At 37.6% G+C, this 26,258-nt stretch overlaps 3 protein-coding genes across 5 annotated transcripts in view; 2 read left to right on the forward strand and 1 right to left on the reverse strand.

Moving 5' to 3' along the window:
* LOC6643100 (tyrosine-protein kinase Abl) overlaps positions 1 to 22,560 on the forward strand; it is a 29,558-nt gene extending 6,998 nt beyond the window's left edge. Inside the window, exons 2-10 of one of the 3 annotated variants that reach the window (XM_047012281.1) lie at positions 11,883 to 11,936; positions 14,054 to 14,582; positions 14,829 to 15,244; positions 15,311 to 15,897; positions 16,369 to 16,639; positions 16,710 to 16,833; positions 16,904 to 16,998; positions 19,860 to 21,584; positions 21,891 to 22,560. In XM_047012281.1, coding sequence (XP_046868237.1) covers positions 11,883 to 11,936; positions 14,054 to 14,582; positions 14,829 to 15,244; positions 15,311 to 15,897; positions 16,369 to 16,639; positions 16,710 to 16,833; positions 16,904 to 16,998; positions 19,860 to 21,584; positions 21,891 to 22,498 — 4,409 coding nt within the window. In that variant the 3' untranslated portion in view covers positions 22,499 to 22,560. Of the gene's footprint in view, positions 1 to 11,882; positions 11,937 to 14,053; positions 14,583 to 14,828; positions 15,245 to 15,310; positions 15,898 to 16,368; positions 16,640 to 16,709; positions 16,834 to 16,903; positions 16,999 to 19,859 lie in introns of all 3 variants that reach the window. The other 2 variants (XM_023176236.2, XM_047012280.1) reach the window with 2 other exon arrangements.
* Positions 22,561 to 24,525: 1,965 nt separating this feature from the next.
* Positions 24,526 to 25,328, forward strand: LOC6643101 (DNA-directed RNA polymerase III subunit RPC7). The gene has a single exon (XM_002065707.4). The coding sequence runs from the start codon at positions 24,644 to 24,646 to the stop codon at positions 25,292 to 25,294; it is 651 nt and encodes a 216-aa protein (XP_002065743.1). The 5' UTR covers positions 24,526 to 24,643; the 3' UTR covers positions 25,295 to 25,328.
* Positions 25,329 to 25,446: 118 nt separating this feature from the next.
* Positions 25,447 to 26,181, reverse strand: LOC6643102. The gene is made up of 4 exons (XM_023176126.2): positions 26,124 to 26,181; positions 26,009 to 26,066; positions 25,696 to 25,865; positions 25,447 to 25,617 (listed from the first exon to the last, which is right to left on the reverse strand). Exons 2-4 carry the CDS (start codon positions 26,052 to 26,054, stop codon positions 25,561 to 25,563), a joined length of 273 nt encoding a protein of 90 aa, XP_023031894.1. The 5' UTR covers positions 26,055 to 26,066; positions 26,124 to 26,181; the 3' UTR covers positions 25,447 to 25,560.
* Between the last annotated feature and the right edge of the window lie 77 nt (positions 26,182 to 26,258).

A 26,258-nucleotide genomic window follows, 5' to 3' on the forward strand; every position in this document is an offset into this window, starting at 1 on the left:
CAGTGCTCTTCTCTGCCGTTCTGTCGCTCTGTCACCCTCTATGCTCCACTGGGAATTAAAGAAAATTGACGCGTTTGGAGAAGGAAATGGGGGAAAACTGCCGGCAAATGACAATAATAGAAAAAAATACTTTAATAGAAAGAAATTATGTTTTTAATGATTGAAAATTATTCATCATACAAATATATGCACATCGTATGTATTAGAAGCCTGAATTTAAAATTAGACTTAATATTATTAACCACAGAAAAAAATAGGAGGGGAAAAACCACTCATTTGCTTTGTTTTCATAGAATTTGGTTGAGTGAATAATTGGCATTCCTTTTATAGAACTCTTTGGCCACATGACGCACATTTTAATTAGCTATGTTTCACACACGCACACTCACACACACACACACATAGATATAGGCAAAAGGTTTTACATTATATTTAGCACCCAATGTCAGAATGTGGGTATAATAAATAATTAAAATATTTAGTCAACTATTGTTATTTCTAAGTACAGTAGAGTCTCGATAATTTGTAACCCGCTAAATCAAAAATCGCGATAAATCGAAAAAAATTCTATCCCCTTGAAAGAGTTCGTTCGTTTTCACAACTCAGAATATTAAACATCTTATAAATTGAAATTTTGTTTTTGTAACCTCTTATTCAAGAAAGTGTCTTTGATATTAGTATTAGTTTGGAAAATAAAATAGAAAAACTTTAAGAAAAAAGGGTCAAACAATCGAAAATAAAAGACTTTTAAAAACTAATTTTAATTTAAAATTTCAAATTATCGGGACTCGATTGTATTTGTATGTGTGTGTGTGTGTATGTATGTATGTTTATGAAATTGAAGTTTCTACTGTGGGGCATAATGTTGCCATATTTTTCGTTTATTGTTGGAAGAAAAATGAAACTAGAAATGATGTCTCTCTTCTTCTTGGCTAAATAACAACCATTTCAATTAACTCTCCCTTTAAAGACCTTTCACTCTAATTTCATCCATGTATCTAAAAATTTCTCTTTAACAAAAGCAAATTCTGTCATTTTTTTTTCTTCTTTCTTATCAATTTTCTTTCAACTGCCATTAACTCCACCCCCAATACACCCCACAACCCCCCTTGAACCCCCCATTGAAATAAAAAGTCATTAAAATAGACAGCTCCAAATTTTTTGACTTTAGTGTTGGTGTTTCTCTATTTTGTTGTGTTGTGCTGTTGCTGTTGCTATTTTGTGCACAAACAAATCAAGAAAATTGCCAAGTATTTACCGTAAATAACGAACAAAATAAAAAGAAAAAGCATGACAAATGCCAAAGTGAAGAAAAGAAACCTGTTTAAACATGAGGATGAGGATGGCTCTCTTTGGCGCTCTCTCTCTCTCTCTATCACTCTCTGGCATGTCTTGTCTTGTTTTGGTGGGGGCTGCTGCTCTCTCCCAGCTGACCGGCATCGGCTGATGAGCTCCCACCCGACCGCTCCTGTCGCTCTCTTCCTCTGTCTCTCTCTCTCTCATTCACTTGTCTGCGTGGTGGTCAGTGAACCGTTTTCTCTCTGTTTGTGAAATGAAAATTATGTCCAAAAAAGCACCAAAGAAGTTAAAATTAACCTAACTGATCTGATGATCTTTTGTGTGTGTGTTTGTTTGTGTGTAAAATATCTTCTTTTTTTTCTCTCATAATTAATGTGAAATTTAATTCCATTTAATTGCTTTGCCTAATGGCCGGCCGGCCTTTTTGCAACTTTTTTTGTTACTCTTACCCCGACACTTTCGGTTTTTGCTACCCTCTTGCCCCCAAAAAGGGTTTGAATTAGAATGTTCTTGGAGTAGATGATATCACAACAGATCCTTCTAATCCATAAAACGAGGAAAGGGTATCTTAATGGTCGTTCTTAGCACAAAATGTAAAGGGATTTCATTTCGTTTCGTTTCGTTTTGCTTTTGCCTTGGCGACGTCTGTCAATTTTTTTTATGCCTGTCTGGTATAATATTTAAACGACATGCCACATCCACATCCGTGGCGTCGTCGTCGTCGTCGCAATTGCACTTGCTTCCAAGAATTCTGGAGAGAGAAAAAAAACAGAGAAAAACAAGAACAGCAACAACAACAACAAAAGGGAAATGAAGAGGAGGCCGAGGCCAAAACCGGCGACTGAATCACCAAGGAGAGAACTTCAACTAAACTAAACAGAAACAGAAATCGAAATGCAGAATCTTCCTCTTCTCCTTCTATCTGTATCTGTATCTCTCTGGTACTTGGTAGGTACAGTAGAAACTACTATACTTTGCCGGAACTTGGTCGATTGTTGCCCCAAAATTTTATTCACGTGTCTGTTAAACGAGTTTTCACTGTATTTATGACCAGAAATGAAGTGTTTACTCTTTACTCCTGCTCTGACTTTAAATAGTTTTCACCATATTTCCTCTTTGCCGACATTGTTGTTGTTGTTGTTGTTGTTGTTGATGTTGTTGTTGTGAACGTGATGAGACGATAGAGATGATGGAATTGTGGTATGTCTGTGTCTATGTGTTTGTGTGAGTGTGGGGGGCGGTTCAGGGGGAGTAAGTGAATCCAAACCGCACCTTGTCCTGTTCATGTCACTGACAGCTGTTTGGCTGCTTTTTTCGATAAGAAACTCTTCTCCATCTCCATCATGTCCAGAAGAAGAAAAAAGGAAAAACTTTTTCTTTGTTCAAGCTAAAGGCACAAAGTATGTTTGTGTGTGTGTGTGTGTGAGTGGGTGATGATAAATTGTCTGTTAAGTTGTTAAAAGAACAATATACGATATACAAATTGAATAAATTTCTTAAAAAAATATGTTAACTTGAATCAATTTGACAAATAAAACCCAAAAAGTCATGTCTAAGTCCATATGTCTACCTATTGGGCAATCCCCAATTGACTCATGAAACATCCCCCTCCCTCCCTTTTCATCTTATCTTTCTCTCTAGCAAGCAACCTATCCCAATTTGGTTGTGACACACACTCACGCACACACAGAGTCTATAGCAGCTTATCAGTTGTTATTTGCTGCATTATCACTTTTTTGCAGTCTATTAAATTCATTCATTAATTTGTTTACTTAATTACTTTGAATGCGCGCCGTGTACTCAGTTCAATCAACTCATATGCCGCCTGATGAACAGGTGAAAATGAAAATCAAATACAAAATGATGTGCTAAACTTTCACTTTGCACTGATTTCTCGCCAATTTTTGGTGTGTTTTTCTCTCCTCCTGCTCTTAATTCATAATCAAAACATAAACAAATTGAAACAGCTTTATAAACTGATCAATCATCAATCATTTAAACAGAAAACAAAATAGAAAACGAAAAATGAAAATGAAAACTGTTTTCGTCGGCGTCTCAACGCTTGAGTAAAGCTGAAAGTCGAATTAAGCCTCATAAAATAAAATAAAACGAAAGAAAAGAAGTAGTAACAGTATTATAGAAAATCATTTTACTGTGAAAATGTTAATAATTATAAACAGAAACACACGTACATATATACATTTAGGAGGTAGATATAGGAAAAAGTGAAAACTGTGGGTAAAAAAGAAAATACAAACTTTTTTTGTTTGTTTCTTTCTTTTTTTTCATTAATATTATTATTATTATGCGTAATTTGTTGTCTGTCTGCTGTTGAGTGTATGAGGTAAGGCCTAAAATATTATGTAAAAGGCAAAAGAAAAGCGAAGAACCAAGCGAAAAGCAAATACAGCTGAACAATTGAGGGAATAAAAATCAACCAATTTTTGTATATACATTTTGTATACCCTCAAAACAAGAAGAGACATATTCACTTTGTTTAGAATTTTGCAAAAATTTGTCAGAACTTTCCTTTGGAGTCCTTTTTATTTTAGGCACCCAAAAATGCTTAAAAGAAGGAACAGAAAGCGTTTGCGACCCTTTATAGTATATACAGTGAAACCTCGATATAACGAATCTGAGGGGGATCGCAAAATTATTCGTTATACAGTGAAACCTCGATATAACGAATCTGAGGGGGATCGCAAAATTATTCGTTATATCTATTGATTCGCTATAGGTACTGAAATGTAAAACCTTAGTCCTTTCAAGGGACTTAACAAAAAATTCGTTATATTGGGTTTTTCGTTATAACGAAGTTCGTTATATCGAGGTTTCACTGTATCTATTGATTCGCTATAGGTACTGAAATGTAAAACCTTAGTCCTTTCAAGGGACTTAACAAAAAATTCGTTATATTGGGTTTTTCGTTATAACGAAGTTCGTTATATCGAGGTTTCACTGTAATTCATGATTACTTCAATTTGTATAAAGAGGACAGTTATGATTGACTTGAAATTAGGATAAAAACCATTAATTCTTATACACCAATTAGATAATTAATATAGATCGATTATTATTACCTAGTTTATTCCAATGTTTTAAACAAGTACTAAGCCAAATTTCTATATTTTTCATTAAAAAAGAATATTTTATGATTAAAATATTGTACTAATATTCTCTTTTTGAATAAACCAACAAATTAAATCTTGTATAATTCAGTATAAATTTTAATAAAGTCATTTCTGTTCGATTTTCAAATATAAATCGCATAAATCAAACAGCTTTTTGGAATTAGTTACAGAAATTGAAACATTTCTGATATGATAATTTGATAAGCTGACAATTTTACAACAAATTAAAAAAGTTTTGTTGGTTATTTGGGTATTGGAAAGCAAATTTGAACTGAATTCAAAGAAACAAAGTGCCAGCCACTTCATTTTGGTCAATTATAGAATAGGATATATATGTATGTATGTATAAGAGCATAAAACTTTCGTTGTTAATCTCTGGTTTTTAGTTTTATATATTTGTTGTTGTTGTTTTTCTTGATTGTTTTTTTTTTTTTTGGCCATTTTCTGTCATTATCCAACAATTAGCTGGACAAATGAACGGATATGACAGACAGTTGTGTTTCGAGAAGAGTTTTTGTTGTTTTCTGTTGCTTTCAGGTTATGTAAACTGGGAAATAATGCGACAATGACAATGACAGGGCACTATAGTACAGCCCCACCAGCTCCACCACCACCAACCACCGACAACATCGAGAAAAGCCATAGCCGAGGGCTTTTTTTGGGGAAATTATGTTCATTAAAAAGGTTTTTTTTTTGGGGGATAATCAAATTTTTGTACCTTTTTCCTTCCCGTCTGATGTGTATAACAGAAAATTGTGCGTACTTAGATGATGAATTGATTGCCCCTTGCCCTTCCCCTTCTCCCATAATTACACGGTTGAGTAATAAAATTGTAAACTTTGATCTCTCTATATTTCAACTTCGACTTTTGGTCGTTAATTGGATATTATTATTATGATGAAGAAACTTTTTGATGTCACATTAAGTAGCAGCAAAGAGAGCGTGAAAAATTTCCAAATACCTTTTAAATAACCAAACAACACTTGAAATTTTAAGTCCATCAATTAGGTTTTTTAACTATTAATAGGAAAGAGATGCAATGAATTTCCGACAAAAAGTTACCACAATTTCAATTAGAGATTCTTTGTCGAAAAATATATTGTAATAACAAGTAGAGAGATTCCCAAGAAATAAATCCACCTGGAACACTCTCTCATAACAAATCACAACGGCAACAAAAAAGAAGAAAAAGAAGAAAAAACTAACAATAATCTTAGATTTAGTACACAATTTCAAATTCCAACAACTGGAAAACCCACGCATTTATAATTCTTTCATCTTTTCTGTTGTCACTTTCCCATGGTTTTCTTTGACAAAAGGAATTCTTATCCCCCCACCCCACCCCAACCCATTGTCTCTTCCTCTGTGTGACCCTCAAAGTTAAAGCTTTTATATGGTCAAATGGTATTTTTGCTCCAACTTCTCTTCTTATTTTTTTTCGTTTTTTTTTTATCACTTTGTACAATTTATTATCTGTAAAATACGCCCACGCTTTTTAAATGTTTGAGAATGAAAATGTTTCACTCTTACGAATATCATGCAAATGAACAAGAACAACAAAAGCAAAAAAGCAAAAAGAATACATGACAATAAGCCATAAAACATAAACATAAACAAAGGCGAACGCAAACAAAAAATAGATGAAATCTACATTTTGTGTTATTTTTTTTAACTAGCCAATTTTCATATACCCTAAGTGAACAAAAAAAAACGAAACCAGCAAACAACACTTTTTAATTGTATAATGGCTTTAACTAATAGCCAAGTTAACTGTTTATTTAATAAAAAAAAAACCCCTTAAAAAAGAGTTTCGAAATAAAATTCAAAAATGTTTTAAGTAATAGAATCTTCTTTAAAGGTATCGGTATGTTTTCTAGATCCTTATCTAACTTTTGCGTATTGAAAGTCTCCAATTTCTCCAAGGTGTCTCTCGAAAAGATATATTCGAAAACTTATGAAGAATTCTCAACGAAAAAACTCTTGTAAATTGCAATAAAAGTAAATTTACAATAAAAGAAGCTTTAATAACAATAATATAATTTCTAAGAACTCTTTTCATAAACAAATTGATGCCTTGAATTTCAAGCAGAACATTGAAATACACTTTTAACAAATTTGTGCGTTTTCGAACCACTGTGCATGCCCATGATGCCTGCGTGCCTGCCGGCTGGCTGGCTGGCTAGCTGGCTGACTGCCTGGTTGAATGAGTGAGTGAGTGAGTGAGTCATTCTGCTTGTGCTTCAGTTTGTATGTTTGACCAACGCGATGACGATACGGTGGCGTATGCTTATTTTTGTCTCCATCTCTCTCGCTCTCTCTTTCTTTTTCGCTTTTACGAGTGGCTAAAGTCATTTGCATAGCCACAAAAATTGTGCATGCCAATGGATTTTCTTTTATTATTATTATTATTTGCTTTTTTCTTTCTTTTTTTTGTCAACAGACGCGTCGACAACGGCAACACCAACAACAATTAAAAGTCAATTTCATTCACAAAACAAATACTAAAATAGACAATAAATATGTGTGTGTGTGTGTGTATCTGTCTGAGTGTGTGTTGTTTTTGTGTGTGTGTGTGTTGTGGACAGAAGGGCCCAGTGGTCGGTTGTTTGGTTGGCCGGTCGCACGGCTTTTTGGTCATCGTTTTCAAGTCACGTGATGAGTGGCCTATGAATATGAATGGCATTTTCATGTCTGTAAACTTCAAGTTCAACTACCTTATAAAGATGAGCACACACACACACACAATGTTAAAGATTTTGACCAAAAATAAAACCTATTGTTAATAGCCACTACTAAAAAGGGTACTAAAACGATAGGGACTAGAACATTTAGTTATGATTAGTTAAAGCTATAGAATAGTTTGGACTTCTTTTAACAAGAAAAAGGTTTCGAAAGATTACTAAAGATTAGAAATGTAAGTGGCATAGAAATCATTGATTGAAGAGCCTCATCTACTCATACATGGGCACATTTAGGACTGTGAAATTGAGGAAAAAGGCTGAAAGCGTTCAATATATGCAAAAAGTTTATAATTTTTCGTATGCCTTGTAACTTAAAAATTGCGTACAAGGATTTCTTTTCATACACAGAATATTCCAAAACTTCTTTATATGTATCAAAAATCGAATTCGTGGTCGGCTTATTGCATACTTTTGGGAGCAAATTTTGTCTCATTTCCCCCGCCTAGACTTTTTAGTCATGCTTAATTCGCAAACGAATAGAAATTCATCAAAATTTCAAGCAAGATTATCTTTAAGGTAGAGGAAGAAAATATCCTTGTCCTACAACGATATTTTATCTCTTAAATTACTCAAATTTCTATATCAAAAGGTAATTTTCCCTCTAAATTATCGATTTTAGTTTCGCGAATGGATAAAGGGCGCAATATTTTTTGTAGTTGGCCATTATTAAACATAAAATTAACTTTACCTTGAAGTCAATGGTAAAAACACACCTACACACACAGACACACTTAAAGTTGCAGCAGGTGCGCAAAAATAAAAAAAATAAACGAAACTTTCAGTTTTTCCCTATAGACATATAGACATTTTGTTTTTATTGGCCGCCAACGTGAGGCGGCGGCAACGACATAATCATATTGCAACATGCCAAAGTGAAACTAACCAACCTCGAGACTCTGACGACCATTGAGGCGAAAAGAGGAGAAGCGGGTCGGGTCGGTAGGGGGAGTCGTTGAGTGGATCGATAAAACAGTTGGCGCTGCTGCTGTATAAAAATTTTGTAGTGCACACAGAACACTTCTCCTCCCCTCTGTCCACACAAGCCCTTTCTCTCTATAGCCAGCATCATGTTCTTCTTTCCAATGACATTCAATTAATTTGTCCACTAGAAAACATAAAAAAATTCTATAAGAGACGAAGCGAAGAAGATGATGATGATGCGATTTTATGGAATGACACTTGATGGGCTCTTTGCCAAAGGTTTTTCCCCATTATTGATTTTTCTCTCGCTTTTGTCTCTCAGTCTCTATCTCTCTCTCTCTCTCTCTCTCTCTCTCTCTCTCTCTCTCTCTCTCTCACTGTCTGTATATCTCTTTCTACGTTCCTTACGTTGTTTTACTTTAATAATGTGTATTTATTGCACTCACTTGATTTTTACATCAACTTCTTTTGCGTACTTTCTATGCAACATATGCTGGCTGTGGTCTGGTCCTCTAGAGAGGGCTTCTGAGTCGAGTCAAAGTCGTCGTCACATGTCAAACACGACAAAGCTGAATGACGTGTGTGTATGTGTGTGTGTGTGTGTGTGTATAGGTGTGTGTGTATGCCCTTATCCCTTAGCCTTGAGTATGGAATCCTTACAAAACGACGACGAAAGAAAGAAAAAAAAAGTATTAAAGTGGTAAAATTGCCCGCTGGCGCTACGTCACATTCGTCCTTCCAGCCTTCCCTAGCCCTAGCCTAGCCAAGGGTGGAATTTTCTTTCTTTTATACTGTGCAGGGCCAGTACCATGCCTTTACCATTTGGCCCCTCACCTACCCGCCCCGCCCAGCCCTTCCCTTAACTTTCCTTTTGTTTTCACATCTTCTTTTTTCACTTCTCCGCGTTGGGTTTTTGTTTTTGCAACTTGGTTGGATAATTTTACTAGTTCTCGTACAACATTTTTTCGCACTTTTCGTCCGGGGGGAGGGTCAACAAAAACTTGCCCCTAAAAGTTTGCTTCTTCTTTTTATTTTGTGCGCCATATGCAAATATGCATTTCAATACCGTGTAGTAAAGTCGTTTCGCTTGAATGAAGTGAAATTTGTGTGAATTTCGAAAGGTTTCTTACTATTTACTTGGGGGGTATCACATAGTCGTCGACTTCTCAATGAAATTCTTCAACGAAATGACGGGAAAGGAATAGGAAATTAATATTACACATGCCATTTAAGAAGTTAAAAGCAAATGTTTATGTAATAAGTCTAACTACCCGTTCAGACCATTTATGCATAGGAATTGAAAAATTAAAAGTTTATTTAATTTTGCGGGGTCCAGGTCTATTAAATTATATTTCCATTTCATAATTCCCAAAGCCGCAAAATTGAAATCAAACCAAGCAAAAAGCAAAGCAAAAAAAAAAGGAATGTTTTTACCCAATTTCCCTTGGGTACTTTTTTTTTTTTTTTGTTTTAACACCGCCTTTAACGGAAGCCAGAGAAATGACTAATTAAATTTAAACCGTAAAAGTTTATTACTGTTGACTGGCCACGCCCCTGACAAGAGAAGGGGGTAGGTAGGTAGGTGTGTGTGTGTGTGTGTATGTGCATGTGAATGAAATCGGACAAGTATTTTAGTAGTTAAAAAGGAGAAGTAGAAGCCAGAGGCTAACTTAACTTAAAACCAAAGCTCATGGCCCAAACCCCAAGACTCAAGCAAGTCCAAAGCATGATATAAAAGCCCTTGAGCTGAAAAAGAAAAAAACACTGACAAAACGTGAGACAAGAGACTAGAAAGAGAGAGAGAAAAGAAGATACAACAACGAAATGCATTGAATGGACTGTGAACGAACTAATGAATGAATGAATAAATGAGAATGAGAATGAGAATGACAAACTGACTGAGTGACTGACTAAGTAAATTATTGAATGGGTGACACAGACAGACAGACTGACGGACAGGCAGAAGGAACGACGACGACAGAGTCTGCAATGAAATGAGAAAATGAAGCATAAAAGTTCCTTTAAGAAGTGCATTTCAATAAATCACACAACATTCTCAACAACATTTTGTACACATGATGGGCGATAAAGGCATGGGGGCCAGGAGGCGGGATTGGGGGGGGGAGAGCTCTGTGTATACGATGACAATAATAAATGAGCAGACACATCAAGTTTAATAGAAGCTTTCTATGCTCTATGGACAAGGCCAATTGTGAAACAAAAGAAGAATAGAAAAACAAAACAAAAAAATACAAAAATACAAAAAAAAATGTCATCAAAGACTAAAGCCATTTAATGGTCAAACAAAACTACAAAAAAAAAACCTCTCTAAAAGAATATGTTGAGCAAAAAAAACAAAACAAATCTATTTCCACAAAACGAACACAAAGCTTTTGTTTAAGGAGTTTTCTATGCATAGATAAATGTTTGATAATTAGTGAAGGATTTATCATCGGGAATCGATCAAAGTGTCAATATTTCATTAACAAGTTGTGATTTTTGCGAGGTTCTGGGATGGCATTTTGTTAGCATTTATCGAAAATTATGCAACAATTTTTAAAACTCACTAGTTGGGCGAAAAAGCGAACCCAAAAGTGTCTAAAATTATGTGAAAGATCGATATTTGGCGTGTCCTTACGTGCCCCCCACAGCTCTCTAAGGTCCTTTAAGTTTGATTTGAAGCTTTATTAAAAAAAAATTGAGAAAGTTAAGGACTTTGGCTAGCTTGATTTTAGTTTTGGTTTTGCTAACAATAACAAGATCATTGCAAATGTTTCTGTACATCATTTAAAACCGAACTGAAAATTGGAAAACTAGAAAATTAGGTATCCTAGGTATCCGCTGGTTAGCCCTGCACAGAAAATATGATGACTTGAGTGAGTGCTCTACATTTGGCTTAAGCTTCATTTTACTTGACTCTCTGTGTGTGTGTGTGTGTGTGTGTATGTGTGTGTGTATTTGGCCATTTAGCTCAACTTGAGCCGAGTCCCACATCATCATTATGATCATTATCGTCATCGTGTCATCCTCATCGGCATAATCCCTTTCTCTACCCTCCTCTTCTACATGAATGAAAACTCTCAACAACTTTGCTCCAATTCCTACTAATAACTTGCATAAGTAGCTATAATGGCGCGGAGATGTGACGCTGAAGATGCCTCCTCCCATGCCTCATGCCGCATGCCGCATGCCCGAATGTGTCCCCATGTAGCGTCTCCTCCATCCCCGCCATGTGTGGTAGACAATTTTGAAAGTTCATTGGCCTTTCAGCCGCTTTGCCTCTGCTTCTGCTTCTGCCTTAAGATTTCAAGTTTAATTCTTTTTTTTTTCTAACAAAATTAAACTTTTTTTTGTGAAATGTCAAAAAGTGGGGGCGTGGCCAGCGGCCTGACAACAACAAGTCTTTTCTTTTCGTTTAATTTTTCTGTTGGTTTCTTTCTATTTTTCACTTAAAGCATTTAGTATTTTAAGTTTGTACACTTTGTAGACTTGGCTCAGGCTCTCCTCTCATCTTGGCTTATTATTTTTGTTGTCTCTTTCCAATTGGCCTGTTGTGGTTTAGGCTGCTTTTGATGTCATTCCATCTCACTAACTGTAAATAGAATTCTGTACATACAACAGAAAAAAAAACATCGCATCATCTTAGAGATAGTTATTTCTTGTATAAAAAAAACGAAACACAAATCAAATGATGATATTCTCTCTCTCTTTCTCTTTTCCTTCTTATTCCCTTTTCTCTACGTCTATATCTCTTTCTTTCTCTCTCTCTCTCTCTCTATTTCTTCTGCAGGTACGAAACACAGCTCTTTTCGCAGCCACCAAGGCAAATATCACATAAATTTAGGTAACAACAACAACAACAAAACAACAACAAAAATTTAAACCAATTTTTTTTTTTTTTTTTGGAAGTGTCATTGTTATTAATTAAGTTTTAGAGTATAAGTCATGAAAATCGGTCATCAGTTTCAATTTCGAAAGATCAACAAAGACCAAAAAAAATTTCTTTTTATGGTTTCATTTCGACCGATATCATCATCTGAGAATGCTAAAATGCATTAAACTTAGTCTTTCCATTAGAATCAGTGTCTTTATTGCTAGGATTTGACCTGATTCTAAGATGATAAGTGATTTTCAAAAGTCTATTCGACGATTTTGTGGCCAATCTGTGGATGGGTTTCCATCTATTTGCTCTGACTCAAAATATTCACTTTTGAATGACTCGATGCAAGAAAATAAACATATCATATCAATGAGTCATGCAGAAAGAGAAAAAAAAAAACAAAACAAAACAAAAAATTGGACCAATTGGATACACAATTACCATAAGCAGCAGCTAATCTCTGTCAGACTCAGTCCCCAGACTATAACACACTCACACACACACACACACACACACAGCAACACCCAAAATTGATATATACCACATATAATATCCGCTCTGCACAGATCAAAGTCCCGTCTGACTCTTCCCTCCCCTCCCATCCCCTCCACTCACCCACACCCTCTGCTATGTTTCTATATAGTGCAATATCATTATTCCCTTTCCCCGGTGAGGTTACCTACCATGTTTCTGTCCCGGACTATTAATATTTCCTGTCTCGCGCGCATAAATTAACCATATTGGGGTCTCATCTATTTGAAGGAGTGGTAAATCGAAAGAGAAGGGAAAAGGGGAGGTGAAGCGGAGATGATGAGGAAACCCGAGAGACAGAACCCTTCTCAATATATTTCATTAAGTATTTATTATTTGAATTTTATGACTTTGAGAAACACACACACACCACCACAATGCACAACACCCACCCACATCTAAAGAGCTAATAGAGAGGGAAAGAAGGGGGTAAAACGCACTTCAGAAAAATGAAATAAATTTAGAAAATTTTGGTTTTGACTTAGAGAACAGAGAATAGCAGTATCTCATGTCATGAGATGAGTTAAGGTGGGAGGGTGAAGAGAAAGAGAGGTAGAGGGAGAGGGAGTGTGGGCTCCAAAACGGAAGTGGGTAAAAAAAAAAACCGTTGAACGAAATAAATATGTAAATTTTCTCAATTATTTGTAATAAGCCAAATGCATCAGCAGAGCTGGACAGGGAGAGAGAGGGATAGAGACAGGGCACACTAATAGAATTTAGGAAAAGTGGAAAAACTTTTGCTCAACGACATTCGAATACGCTGGAATACGAAAGTGTACAATAATCAGAAGCAGTGGCGGATCTAGGAAGGAAATCATTTCAGGGAAAAATTTCTCTCTCATTTCCCACAGGAGTTTTTATATATTTTGTTGAGTTTTCCCACAGGTGAACATTTTAATTGTTGACCCTCCCCCCTTCCAGCCGAATCTTGGTGAGTGGGTGAAGAGTATACGATGGAGGATCCCCACCTCCCCCACCCCCTTCACATAGTTGTGGCGACAGCTTCAGCCAGAAGTTAGATCAGTTAGAAACTTCCCACAATAAAGGCGTATTGTTGTGTTTGTGTTGGATTTCGTTCCTGCTTGAATCGTTTTGTGTAATTTTATGCCGCTCTTTATGCATAATTTATTTTCTCAATGGAAAAAAGAGTTTATCTTTCAACCATCCGTTCGTGTTTACCCTCCCCCCAATTCCCCCCACACACACTATTCCACCGCATTTATCCAATCCACAAATGCTCCACAAATTGCCCGCATTCCTGTGTGTTTGTCTCTCTCTTTCTCTCTGTCTCTCTCTCTCTCTCTCTGTCTCTGTGTGTGTGTGTGTGAGAAACGGGTTTACCTTGACAGTAGGAACTTTTGCTCTTGTACATTGTTTTGTTATTTTTTATAAGATCGGTTCACTCAACTTCCAACTGCAACTCTAACTAAAATACTTTATTCTCCTTTCTCTTTCTTTTTCTCTTTTTGTTTTTCTTTCTCTCTCTCTCTCTCTCTCTCTCTATCTCTCTTTCTTTGTCTCTTTCTCTTTCTCTATCTAATCTATTACAGAAGCTTTGCTCCAATCACGTCCATTGCCACACATTCCGGCCGGTAGTACGGCAGCCTCATTGCTAGCAGATGCCGCTGAATTGCAACAGGATTCCGGTATTTTGTCATCAATGGGTGGAGGAGGTGGTCATAGTTCGACCACATCTGTCTTTGAATCAACACATCGCTGGACTTCCAAAGAGAATCTCTTGGCCCCCGGACCAGAAGAAGATGATCCACAGCTATTTGTCGCATTATACGATTTCCAGGCTGGCGGTGAGAATCAATTAAGCCTGAAAAAGGGCGAACAAGTCCGTATCCTGAGCTACAATAAATCCGGTGAATGGTGTGAGGCGCATTCCGATTCGGGCAACGTCGGTTGGGTGCCATCCAATTATGTAACGCCACTCAATTCATTGGAGAAGCATTCCTGGTATCATGGTCCCATTTCGCGTAATGCTGCCGAATATCTATTAAGTTCGGGCATCAATGGAAGTTTTCTAGTACGGGAAAGTGAAAGTTCGCCAGGCCAAAGAAGTATCAGTTTGAGGTAAGTTTCCCACCCCCTTTGGAAATCAACACTTTACAGTTCTGCATGAATACACTTGAGTATATTCAGTTAATCAAATAATTCGTTGTCCTCTACGAAATGTTGCCTGATCCAAAAAGGGCTTAACGAGTACTCAGAGTAACCAAAGTTTTGAATATATTCATGTAGCTCTCTAATACATACACAAATAATTTCGATTCCAATTGAAATTGATAACAAATGTTTTCTATTTTGCTTTACCCATAGATACGATGGTCGCGTCTATCATTATCGCATCTCTGAAGATCCTGATGGCAAAGTATTTGTCACACAGGAGGCCAAATTTAATACACTCGCCGAGCTAGTGCATCATCATAGTGTACCACATGAGGGTCATGGCCTGATAACACCTCTACTCTATCCAGCTCCTAAACAAAACAAACCAACTGTCTTCCCGCTAAGTCCAGAGCCCGATGAATGGGAAATTTGTCGTACCGATATTATGATGAAACACAAATTGGGCGGTGGCCAATACGGTGAGGTGTATGAGGCTGTATGGAAACGTTATGGCAACACCGTGGCGGTCAAAACTCTCAAAGAAGATACTATGGCTCTCAAGGATTTCTTGGAGGAGGCTGCCATTATGAAAGAGATGAAACATCCCAATCTAGTGCAGCTAATTGGTAAGTGAAAATTGCAAGTGAAGACAGCTTTGAATTCAAAAACGAATGTTTGTCTCCGTTTTCCAGGGGTCTGTACACGTGAGCCACCATTCTATATTATCACCGAATTCATGTCACATGGCAATCTGTTGGACTTTTTACGCTCTGCCGGCCGTGAGACTCTAGATGCTGTCGCCCTACTCTATATGGCCACACAGATTGCATCGGGAATGAGTTATCTTGAATCACGTAACTATATCCATCGTGATTTAGCTGCCCGCAATTGTCTGGTGGGTGATAATAAATTGGTAAAAGTGGCCGATTTTGGTTTGGCCCGTCTAATGCGAGATGACACATATACGGCGCATGCTGGAGCCAAATTCCCAATCAAATGGACAGCGCCGGAGGGATTGGCGTATAATAAGTTTAGCACCAAATCGGATGTATGGGCCTTTGGCGTTCTACTATGGGAAATAGCGACATATGGGATGTCGCCATATCCGGGCATTGATCTCACCGATGTCTATCATAAGCTAGAGAAGGGTTATCGCATGGAGCGACCGCCCGGTTGTCCGCCCGAGGTTTATGATCTGATGCGACAATGCTGGCAATGGGATGCCGCGGATAGGCCCACATTTAAGAGCATTCATCATGCTCTGGAGCATATGTTTCAGGTGGGTGGTGACGGTGAGCACATCCAGGTGGAGGTTGAGGTTTGGGATGATGATGATAATGATGATAATAATGATGATGATGATGATGATGAGAATGATTATGATTACGACGATGATGATTATGATATTGATGATGATTATGAAGCTGATGGCGACGATGATGACGATCATAATAATAGATTAACTAAAAATAATACAAATAAAAGTAATAATAATAGAAATGGGCGACAACAGAATACAATGGGCAACAAGCACCACCCGTTACAGCATCCGCCGCACCATTCGCATCCGCATCAGCATCAGCATCGTCAGCGTCAGCGTCAGCATCACAACCACCACCATCGTCGTATCGAGGACGATGGCATTGAGCTTTGATTACAATCAAAGGCATCGCAGGCAAACAGTAGTGATAGCAACAACAACAATATTGATCCACATGAACGTGAACGTATCTCATTCTTCGCTCCGCAGGAATCGTCCATTACCGAAGCGGTTGAGAAACAGCTAAATGCCACAGCAGCCACAGCAGCGACAGCAGCAACAGCGCCAGGATTGGTTGGAGTAACTGCAGCAACAGCTACCCCAGCCAGTGCCTCATCATCGGCATCGGCATCGCTAAGTCTAACACCGCAAATGGTTAAGAAGGGTTTACCACCGCCGCCGCCGCCAAATGCCTCCAGCCTAACACCAGGTGGTCATCATGATCAGCAGCAGCAGCAGCAAGCTAGCACACCCATGTCAGGTGAGAGAGATAAATAAACCCAAATACGGTTATTATTATATGTATAAGTATATCCCCATTTCATTCACAGAAACCGGTTCCAGTTCTACCAAGCTTAGCACCTTCTCTAGCCAGGGTAATAAGGGTAATGTACAAATGCGTCGTACAACCAATAAGCAAGGCAAACAGGCCCCAGCACCGCCCAAAAGAACTAGGTAAGTCATCCCACCCCCTACCTTCTACCTATTATTGATCCTCATTTAATTTCATTTGTTTGCTATTTAGCCTGCTCTCTAGCAGTCGGGATTCAACATATCGTGAGGAGGATGCACGCAATTTCATTGATGAACTCAACAATGCCACCGCATCGGCGACGAATGGTAGTAGAAATTTGAAATCTGTCAACATTTTCAGTCAGACCCTTTGTAGAAATTTTAAAACCCAAATTCCTACCCATATACCACAACAACAACAACAACAACAACAAATACGTACACAAACCGTACAACAACAACAAAAACAACATTTATTACAACAACAACAACAACAATTGCCAGCACGGCACCAACAACAACAACAACAACAGTATTCAATTAAAAAATCGTCTTCCTGCAGTAGTTTCCTTTACGACATATTTTTTCGAGGTATTTTTTTGTCAATGGAGTAAGAATTTCCATTTTTTTTTCTTCGTTATTGTTGGGTTCGCTTTCTCTCTGTTTCTTTCTGTTAATATGTTAATTTATTTTGAATTTTAATTTATTTTAAGTAAGTATAAAGAATTGTTGATATTTTTTTGTTAATTTTTCTTTGTTTAAGCATGTTTCTTTTGAAATGTACATGTAGTTTTCCTTCTTTAAGAATATCAACAATTCGTATTGTTTTATACCCTTGCAAAGGAAATAAGTTTATATATATTTATGTCCGTATATCTGTAATTTGGGATTGTTAAAGTAACTTGGCATCCCTTTAACTACTTGCATTCTATATTTATATTGGAATATTAACTTATATGGTTAATATATAGATTGTTAGTTGAAAAATCTTTTTCTTGATCAGAAATTTTATAGAATGTAATGCCAAATTTATTTTATTTTATTAAATTTTTATACCCTTGCAAAAAGGGTATATTAATTTTGGTCAGAAGTGTGCAACGCATAGAAGGAAGCATTTCCGACTATATAAAGTATATATATTCTTGATCAGCACGACGAGACGAGTTCATATAGCCATGTCCGTCCGTCCGTCCGTCCGTCCGTCCGTCCGTCCGTCTGTCCGTCCGTCTGGATCAACGCAAACTCCTCCTAGACCGTAAGAGCTACAGAGCTGAAATTTTGCATGTAGGCTTGTATATACTGCAGGCGTTGTATATCTCGGATTCAGCCGGATCGGATCACTATATCATATAGCTCCCATACAAATGGCAAAGTCACGAACAGTGACTTTTCTCAATAATTTCGTTATTTTCTGAGCTGTTGTCATGAAATTTAATATTGGTGAGTTAATTACACATATAAACGACTGTGCCAAATTTGATCAAGATCGGGTGACTATATCATATAGCTCCCATAGGAACGATCTTTCGAAAACAGTGACTTTTGTCAATAACTTCGTTACTTTTGACGCGATTGCTTTCAAATTAAACATTTGTTAGTTTAATATATCTGTTAATGACTGTGCCGAATTTGATCAAGATCGGGTTACTATATCATATAGCTCCCATAGGAACGATCGGTTGAAAACAGTGACTTTGATCAATATCTTCGATATTTCCTATGCCAAGATTGTAGGCCGTTCTTTCGCAAACATTAGCCTTTTTAGATAAAAAGTTTTTCCACTTTGAAAAGGAAAAAGTTACCAAAAAAGTTGCAAGGGTATACAAACTTTGACGCGGTCGAAGTTAGCCCCGGCCCTCTGGTTTGAACTTATTTGACTCTTAATCGAATCATCTTTCAGATTAAAATAGTCACAACCAAATAAGTTTATTTTCTGATTATAAATGACTTCTTTGTAAAGAGTAAATGTGATCGTCTTGATGAATTGATCTTACGATCCAATTTCTTTTAAACCATTTCGACTTATCTTAGACTCACTTTTGGTGACATATTTTGTGTCATGCATGATTTCTGTCACATTTGAAGCATCTGTAAGTGTCATTTTAGAGACTTCTTTTAGCCAAGTAGGCAAATAATAATAGAGGACTCTAATTAGACTAATCCAGGTAAATTCTGTGCAAAGAATCATCATAAATGCAAGGGTATATACGAGAATATTCGGCCTAGTCGAATTTGAGTTTTCTTAGTTTGTCCCTTTTCTCCAAATTGTTTTATATTTTGGTTCTTTGTTTTATTTCTCTACTTTATGTATTGTATTTGTTAACTAAATTTTAATTAATTATTAATTCCTTTGTTGCAGTAAAATCTCAAGTAAGGATAATAATATTTAATTCCTTTTGAAGTTCTTTTCCATTGAAAACGTTCATAATTTTTATTTGTTTAACTAATATCCTGGATGCCTACAACATCGATTAGAAAAAATGCTTAGTACTTTTTTTATCTTTTCTAATATTGATTGTTGAAATTTATTGATCAAACATTTTTAAAAACAACTAACAAAATGCAAACACATCTTAAGCTGATCGTCTAGAAATATACAAAATAGGAATCTATAAACTTAATTTTCCTAATTTCAATGAAAGTGATGAAAAATTTAAGTAATCAACTAAATAATCTAAAAATTTGTTAGCTCTATTAAAAATTATTTTAGATTTATCCTAAAGCTTTTGTTAATTGATTTTGAGTAAATTTTACTTGAGTTTCTGTAAGCATTCCAAAAAGTATTTGATGTATTTAGAAACTGTTTTTTTGTTTTTGTTTCTGTCTTAAATTATGCTTATAAGTTGTTTTGCTTTACCCCGCAATATTTACCCGTATTTTTTATAATATTTTTAATTATTGTTTTGGTGTGTTTTTCTTTTGGTTTTGGTGTTTATCTTGTTATTTGATTATTTCTTGTACTTCGCCTGACAAATACACTACCAAAAACAAGACCTCACATAAACCAAATACTCTCACACACACAACACCCACACACCCACACACACACACATTACACCCTGTCCTTAATACCATTGAATTGAAGCACACATTGAAGCACGTTACGGGCATGAGTTATGATTATATACATTCTTTATATATATATTTTAAATGGTTTTTAATTTAATGCTCTTCATTTTTTAATTTAGGTCTCACACGTGACATTAACAATTTAACTCAACGCTATGATTCGGAAACCGATCCGGTGAATGATCCCGATACAGATGCCACTGGGGACAGTCTTGAGCAGAGTTTAACTGCGGTGCCCACCAAAATGCAGCATTCGTTACTTTCCAGCGGCGGTTTGGGTCCCCGTTCCTCTCAGCAGCATAGCTCATTTAAGCGTCCCACTCCGGTGATGGGTAATCGTGGTCTAGAGACGCGTCAAAGTAAACGGTCCCAACAGCATCAGCAGCAGCAGCAGGCCATGCCAAATGGTACCACATCATCCTCTCCTTTGTCGGCTGCCCATCCCATAACCGTGGGTGCCCTCGAGGTCATGAATGTGAAACGTGTGGTCAATCGTTATGGCACTCTGCCCAAGGTGGCTCGTATTGGAGCATTTCTGGACAGCCTCGAGGATAGTACGAACAGTGAGGGTGGCAATTCATCTTCCTCGTCGAATGGTCATGCGCCAGCTACCCCAGCAGCTAGGATGGGACCATCAACAGCAGCCGTTGTCGGCGCCACGCCGCCATCGGCGAAGGTTGGAGGAGCCAATAGCAATGTGGCCATGTCTGGACCTCAGCAAATGATCCGCAGCAATTCATCGGGCGGTGTAACAATGCAGAATAATGCTGCAGCCAGTCTAAATAAATTGCAACGACATCGCACCACCACCGAGGGAACCATGATGACATTCTCCTCATTCCGGGCAGCTGGCTCTAGTAATTCACCAAAGCGTGGAGGTGCTGGTGGCATTGGTGGTGGCGGTGGTGTCAGTGTCGGTGGCGGTGTTGGTGCACCGCCAGCTTTGGCAAATTTAGAATTTCCACCGCCACCGTTGGATTTGCCACCGCCACCGGAGGAATATGAGGCACAACCACCGCCACCACCACCAGCACCAGAGAGTGCTGTCCAGGCCATACAACAGCATTTGCATGCCGCCCATTTGGTTGCACAGAATCCGAATAGCAGCAGCAATGATGTCAGCAATACGGCGCCCAGTGTGGAGGAGGCCAGTTCCCGGTTTGGTGTCTCATTGCGCAAGCGAGAGCCATCGACAGATTCATGCAGTTCGCTTGGCTCACCACCGGAGACGACCGCCGAAAAGAGTCTTCAGCTGAAGGAGAAACTTATTACCGAAATTAAATCGAAGGCGAATAGCGAAACCACCAATGGTAGTCTCCCATCGGCAGCTCCTCCTCTGGTGGATCCAGTATCACTTTTGGTCACTGAACTTGCCGAAAGCATGAATCTTCCCAAGCATCATCATCAGCAGCAGCAGCAAACGAAAATAATGACAAATGGCAATGTGCCAAGTGGAGCTGGAACAGCAGCAGCTGGTGGAACTGGTGGTTTTAAGGCCCAATTAAAAAAGGTGGAACCGAAAAAGTTGCCACAAACTATAACCAAAAATGAGCCAGCCACAAATATAATCGATTTTAAGGCTCATTTGCGTAAGGTTGAGCCCCAAGGAGGCAACACTAACAATGTCAATAGTAGCACCAACTCTACCAACAATTCAACCATCAACGCCAACTCCACCACCACCAATTCCACTACTAGCGCCACCACCAACATCATCAACAATGACAATAAAAAGGCCATGCAAAAGACTGAAATCAAAATTGAAACGGCGTCATCATCGTCAACTATGGATGCGGGGGATGCTGCAGGCACGGCCGATGATTTGGGCAAACGACGTAGCACAGGTAGTATTAATAGCTTAAAGAAACTTTGGGAGCAACAGCCAACTGGTGGAGGAGCAGCTCCTGATTATGCCAGCAGCTCAATTATAAATGGCTCACAGCTATCACCCAAATATGGGTTAAAAGTAGTAGCAAATCCCAATCCAATCTCAATCATAACCAGCACTAAGCCACCGCCGGCTGCCCCACCACCACCGCCCCCGAGCACGACCACCTCCACAACCACCACCACCACCAACAACACCACCAATAGCAGCAAGCAAACTATATCAGCAATAAACAAATCTCTTTCAACGCAACTCTTCACAGATGATGATGCCGCCACCGCCAACGCCGCCGACCAGACACCCGAGGATGCCTCCTCACCACAATTGCCCACGGATCATCATCATCATCATCACCACCAACATCATCATCATATGACCCAATCGCTATATACACCAACGCCGCCCACTATACTCCAGCAGCAGCAGCAGCAGCAACAGCAGCAGCAGCAATTGCCACAGAAGCCAGCTGTTCCACATAAACCCACCAAGCTGACCATCTATGCCACGCCCATTGCCAAATTGGCACAATCCGATAGCAATAATTCGACACAAATATCCCGGGAGAGCATATTGGAATTGGTCACACTGCTCGAGGGGTCACTCAAGCATCCGGTGAATGCCATCTCGGCCTCACAATGGTTGCAATTGAGCGATAAATTGAATATATTGCAAAACTCATGTGTTATCTTTGCCGAAAATGAATCGATGCCGCCGCATTCGAAATTCCATTTTCGTGAATTGGTCACCCGAGTGGAGACCCAATCGCAGCATCTTCGTTCCGCGGGTAGCAAGAATATGCAAGACAATGAACGTCTGGTGGGTGAAGTGGGTCAATCCCTCAAACAGATATCAAATGCATTGCATAGGTAAATGATAAGAACGGGGATGGACACGATGAATAGTAGTGGTGGGGGAAGGAATAGGATGGCTGGTGAATCATCATCAAACAGTAGTGGCATTTGGTTAGATGCCGAAGGTAATTTCATAAAACGTAAGTAGCCACCATCAGCAGCAGCAGCAGCAGCAATCCCCTCCCCTCCGGCTAATTCAACCATCCCCGTGCGAGAGTCAATTTCGCAGATATATCATCAAGGACAACGAATTCGATGAATTCTTCAAAACCAGAAGAATTGATTTTGAAATGAAAACCGGATACGGCAAACCGAACGAACTTCAAGCCCAGCGATGAAGCAATGAATGGACATTAAAAACATAAACAAACACACACACACAGACACAGACAAACATACAGACTTACACACACATCTAACTAATTAACTAACTATATATATATACACGTATATATATATATATACGTAGAATATATATCGTACTTGGTAGCCATGTAGTTCTATCTTGTAGTAGTATCTCTATAAAAGGAAAAAAAAAACAAAAACAAAAAAGATAAATTCATATAATTCTAGTCATATATATGTGTGCAGAGAAATAGCTTCGAAAAGATAAAAATGGATAACTGAGTTGCAAAGCAAATTTCTAAATTATATATATATACATACATACATATATCCATATATATATAAAAATATTTGAATCCTTGTTTTTTTTTTTTTTGTTTTAATTGTAAAGTAAAGCCAAGTCCTTCCTTTCCTTTCCAATTCCACTATTCCCTTCCTCAATGCCCAACAAAAAAAGAAAAAGAAAAATTACCAAAACGTATTCTCGCTTTGTTTTTAACTTAACAAACATAACATAAAACCTATTTAAAAAATAATAAAAAAGAAAACCAACTTGTAGACTTTTTCGTATATAAATATATATAAAAAACAATTTTTTTTTTTGTGATCGTGTCTAATATATATATATATATATATATACATATATCAAAAACAAATATTACCAACAATATGCATAAATCCCAAAGATATTATTATTATATAAACAAAATAAAATTTAAAAAACACAAAAACTAAAAAAAAAGAAGAAAACAAAAACACTACTCAATTGGTAATACATACGATACGATACATACATTTATATATATATATATATATTTTTAGTGGCAAAGACTAAATTTGATTTATGTTCTGAGTACGAAACGATAAAGAAAAGCAAAACAAAAAAAAAAAACAACAAAAACCACACAAAAACTGCTTTTAAGACATATATTATTATTATTATTATTATTATTATTATCATTATATTATACACATCAGAAACAAAAAAGAAACGATGCGACTAAGCGAAACCAATTGTAATTATCTGATATTTTTATGGATTTTAAAAAACAAACACACACAGACACACTCACACACACACACAACTTTTATACGTAAAACCAAATATTAATAAACAAAGGAAACCACATATTATCAACAATCATCTCTCTTGATTTCAATACAAATCTTAGAAACAACAGTAAAAAATTCGCATGCTCATCCCCCACGCAGCCCCGCCCCCCAATTGTTTAACTATCCTATAAAACAAAACAAAAACTATCCAAAACAAAAAAAAATTAAGAAAAGACAAATTTAATGCCCAATCTACATACATATATATATATAAATATATTTCTGTAACTTCTATATTATATTAAAAAAAAAAAAAACAAACAAAAAAATATAAATTTAAAAAACTGTGCGTTTTGATATGCGCTACAGCATAATATTATACGAAAAAGGATCAAAAACCCCAACAACAAAAAAAAAAAAAAACAGAATATTGCAAAAGAGAAATAAAAATGATATTTAAAAGAAAAAAATTAATTCATTTTTGTTTTCAAAAAAGTTCAAAGGGTTTCAAAATTTGAGTCTGGAAATTTGTTTAATTATAAAACGGACAAAACTGATTTGATTTCTAAGTTTAAAAAACCCGCCATTTGTCAAACCATGTGGCAGCGCCAAAAAGTGAGGAAAAGTTGCCCAGTGTTAAAAAATGCATACGGTACGAACAAGGTGGCAGCGCTGCAGTCCCGAAACATGCGCAAATTTTGTAAATAAATCTTTAAAAACTAACAATCACTTTGAATAAATTGAAGACATTAACAATACGTAAATAATGGCCGGACGAGGACGTGGTGGAAAAACTGGAACCTTCACCGCCGAGCAATTGGCTATGCTCGGCTGTAGCAAAGAATTACCAGTACAATCCGCACCGCCGCCCACATTTCCACCCGTGCTCAATAAACCCATCGCCCTGGACACCACAGATGCCGAGAGCTATCAGTTGCAGTGGAAGGAAAAGTTCCTGAATCGCATGCGCGACTCTCCTTATTACGTAGTCTCGGCCAGCACCGAGAAACCCAAAACAGAGCTCAAGGATTGGCGTGAACGGGCTCTGGAGGGATTGAAACCCAAAAAGGAACCAGAATTCAATTACAGATTTATGCCCCGCGAGCTGAATATATCGAGTCGCAAGCGTAAGGCGGCTGCCGACTCGAAACCCAAACTGGTGGCCAAAAAGAAAACCAACATTGAGGATAGACTGAAACTGCTGGAGCAGAAGGAACTGAAATCCGGCGGTGAAAATGACAACGATGAGGCCAAGAAGGAATCGGACTCCGAGCACGAGGACGAAAATGAAGCGGATCCCGAAGCGGCTCTTGATGATGAAATGGATGAAGAGAATGACTATGGCAATAGCTATTTCGATAATGGTGAAGCCTACAATGAAGACGAAGACAATCTAGACGATGGTCCCGTCTACTAAGGATAATTAGCCAATAAAAACAAAAAAAAAACAATTTCAAATGTTTTGAATTTGGGGGACACTTAAGTTTCTTAGCCAAAGCAGAACAGGGATTAATGGAAACAGCCCTTGGAGCGAACTGCGTAGGAGGCAATTAAAAATGAAATTCTGAATTTATCGTGTTTGGATCTGTGGATTTTACTACATAATAATGCCACTTTAAGCTTATTTAACACATAATTTGTTTATCATGGTACAAGAAAAAACTTTGACGGGGCTTCTATGACTTAATCCGTGCTGGCGGGGGGGCTGTAGTTGAAATGGATCAGGCCAGAGGCTTTAACCTGCAAAATATATAAAAGACATTGGATTGTTAATTAGAAACGTCAATTCCTGGACATGGGCATGGAAGAATCACTCACAAAGCCAATGGTGCCAGCCAGGATGAGAACGCCAGCGGCAAGAACCGCATTGTATTTGGCATTCTGCTGGCTGTGCTGCTCCCTCCAGTCACCAGCTGGCACGGGCAAGTCATTCATGGTGGAATGCTGATGGTGACCACCATGGTAAGCGGCGCGAGACATGGCACCAGCTACAGGAACAAAAAAAACAAAATGAAATACAGTAAAAATTGATTTCACCCCCGCTGCCGCTTTTCAACGACAAACACTCTTGTTATGTAATTTTTTTTTAAGGGTTAAGCGAAAAAGGATTATTTTGAGGGAGCAAACTTACCATTCTTGAGCAGAAGCCCTTGCTTGACAATGTGCTTGACCAACATGATTAAGATTTGCTGTAAATAATTAAAAATTGTAATTTTTCACGAAAAAATTCGGGAGCAAAAACTCACCCAAAGATTTTATTAATACAATGTGACCAAATTGACAAAAAATTTAACAATCCCAAAAACAGCTGTTCGATCACTTATCGACGAATTTGCAGCAAAAGCGCCGATGATTTATCGATAGCATTGATAAGCCGTGAG

Source organism: Drosophila willistoni (assembly GCF_018902025.1).
Source record: "Drosophila willistoni isolate 14030-0811.24 chromosome XR unlocalized genomic scaffold, UCI_dwil_1.1 Seg41, whole genome shotgun sequence".
NCBI classification, from domain to species: Eukaryota; Metazoa; Arthropoda; class Insecta; order Diptera; family Drosophilidae; genus Drosophila; species Drosophila willistoni.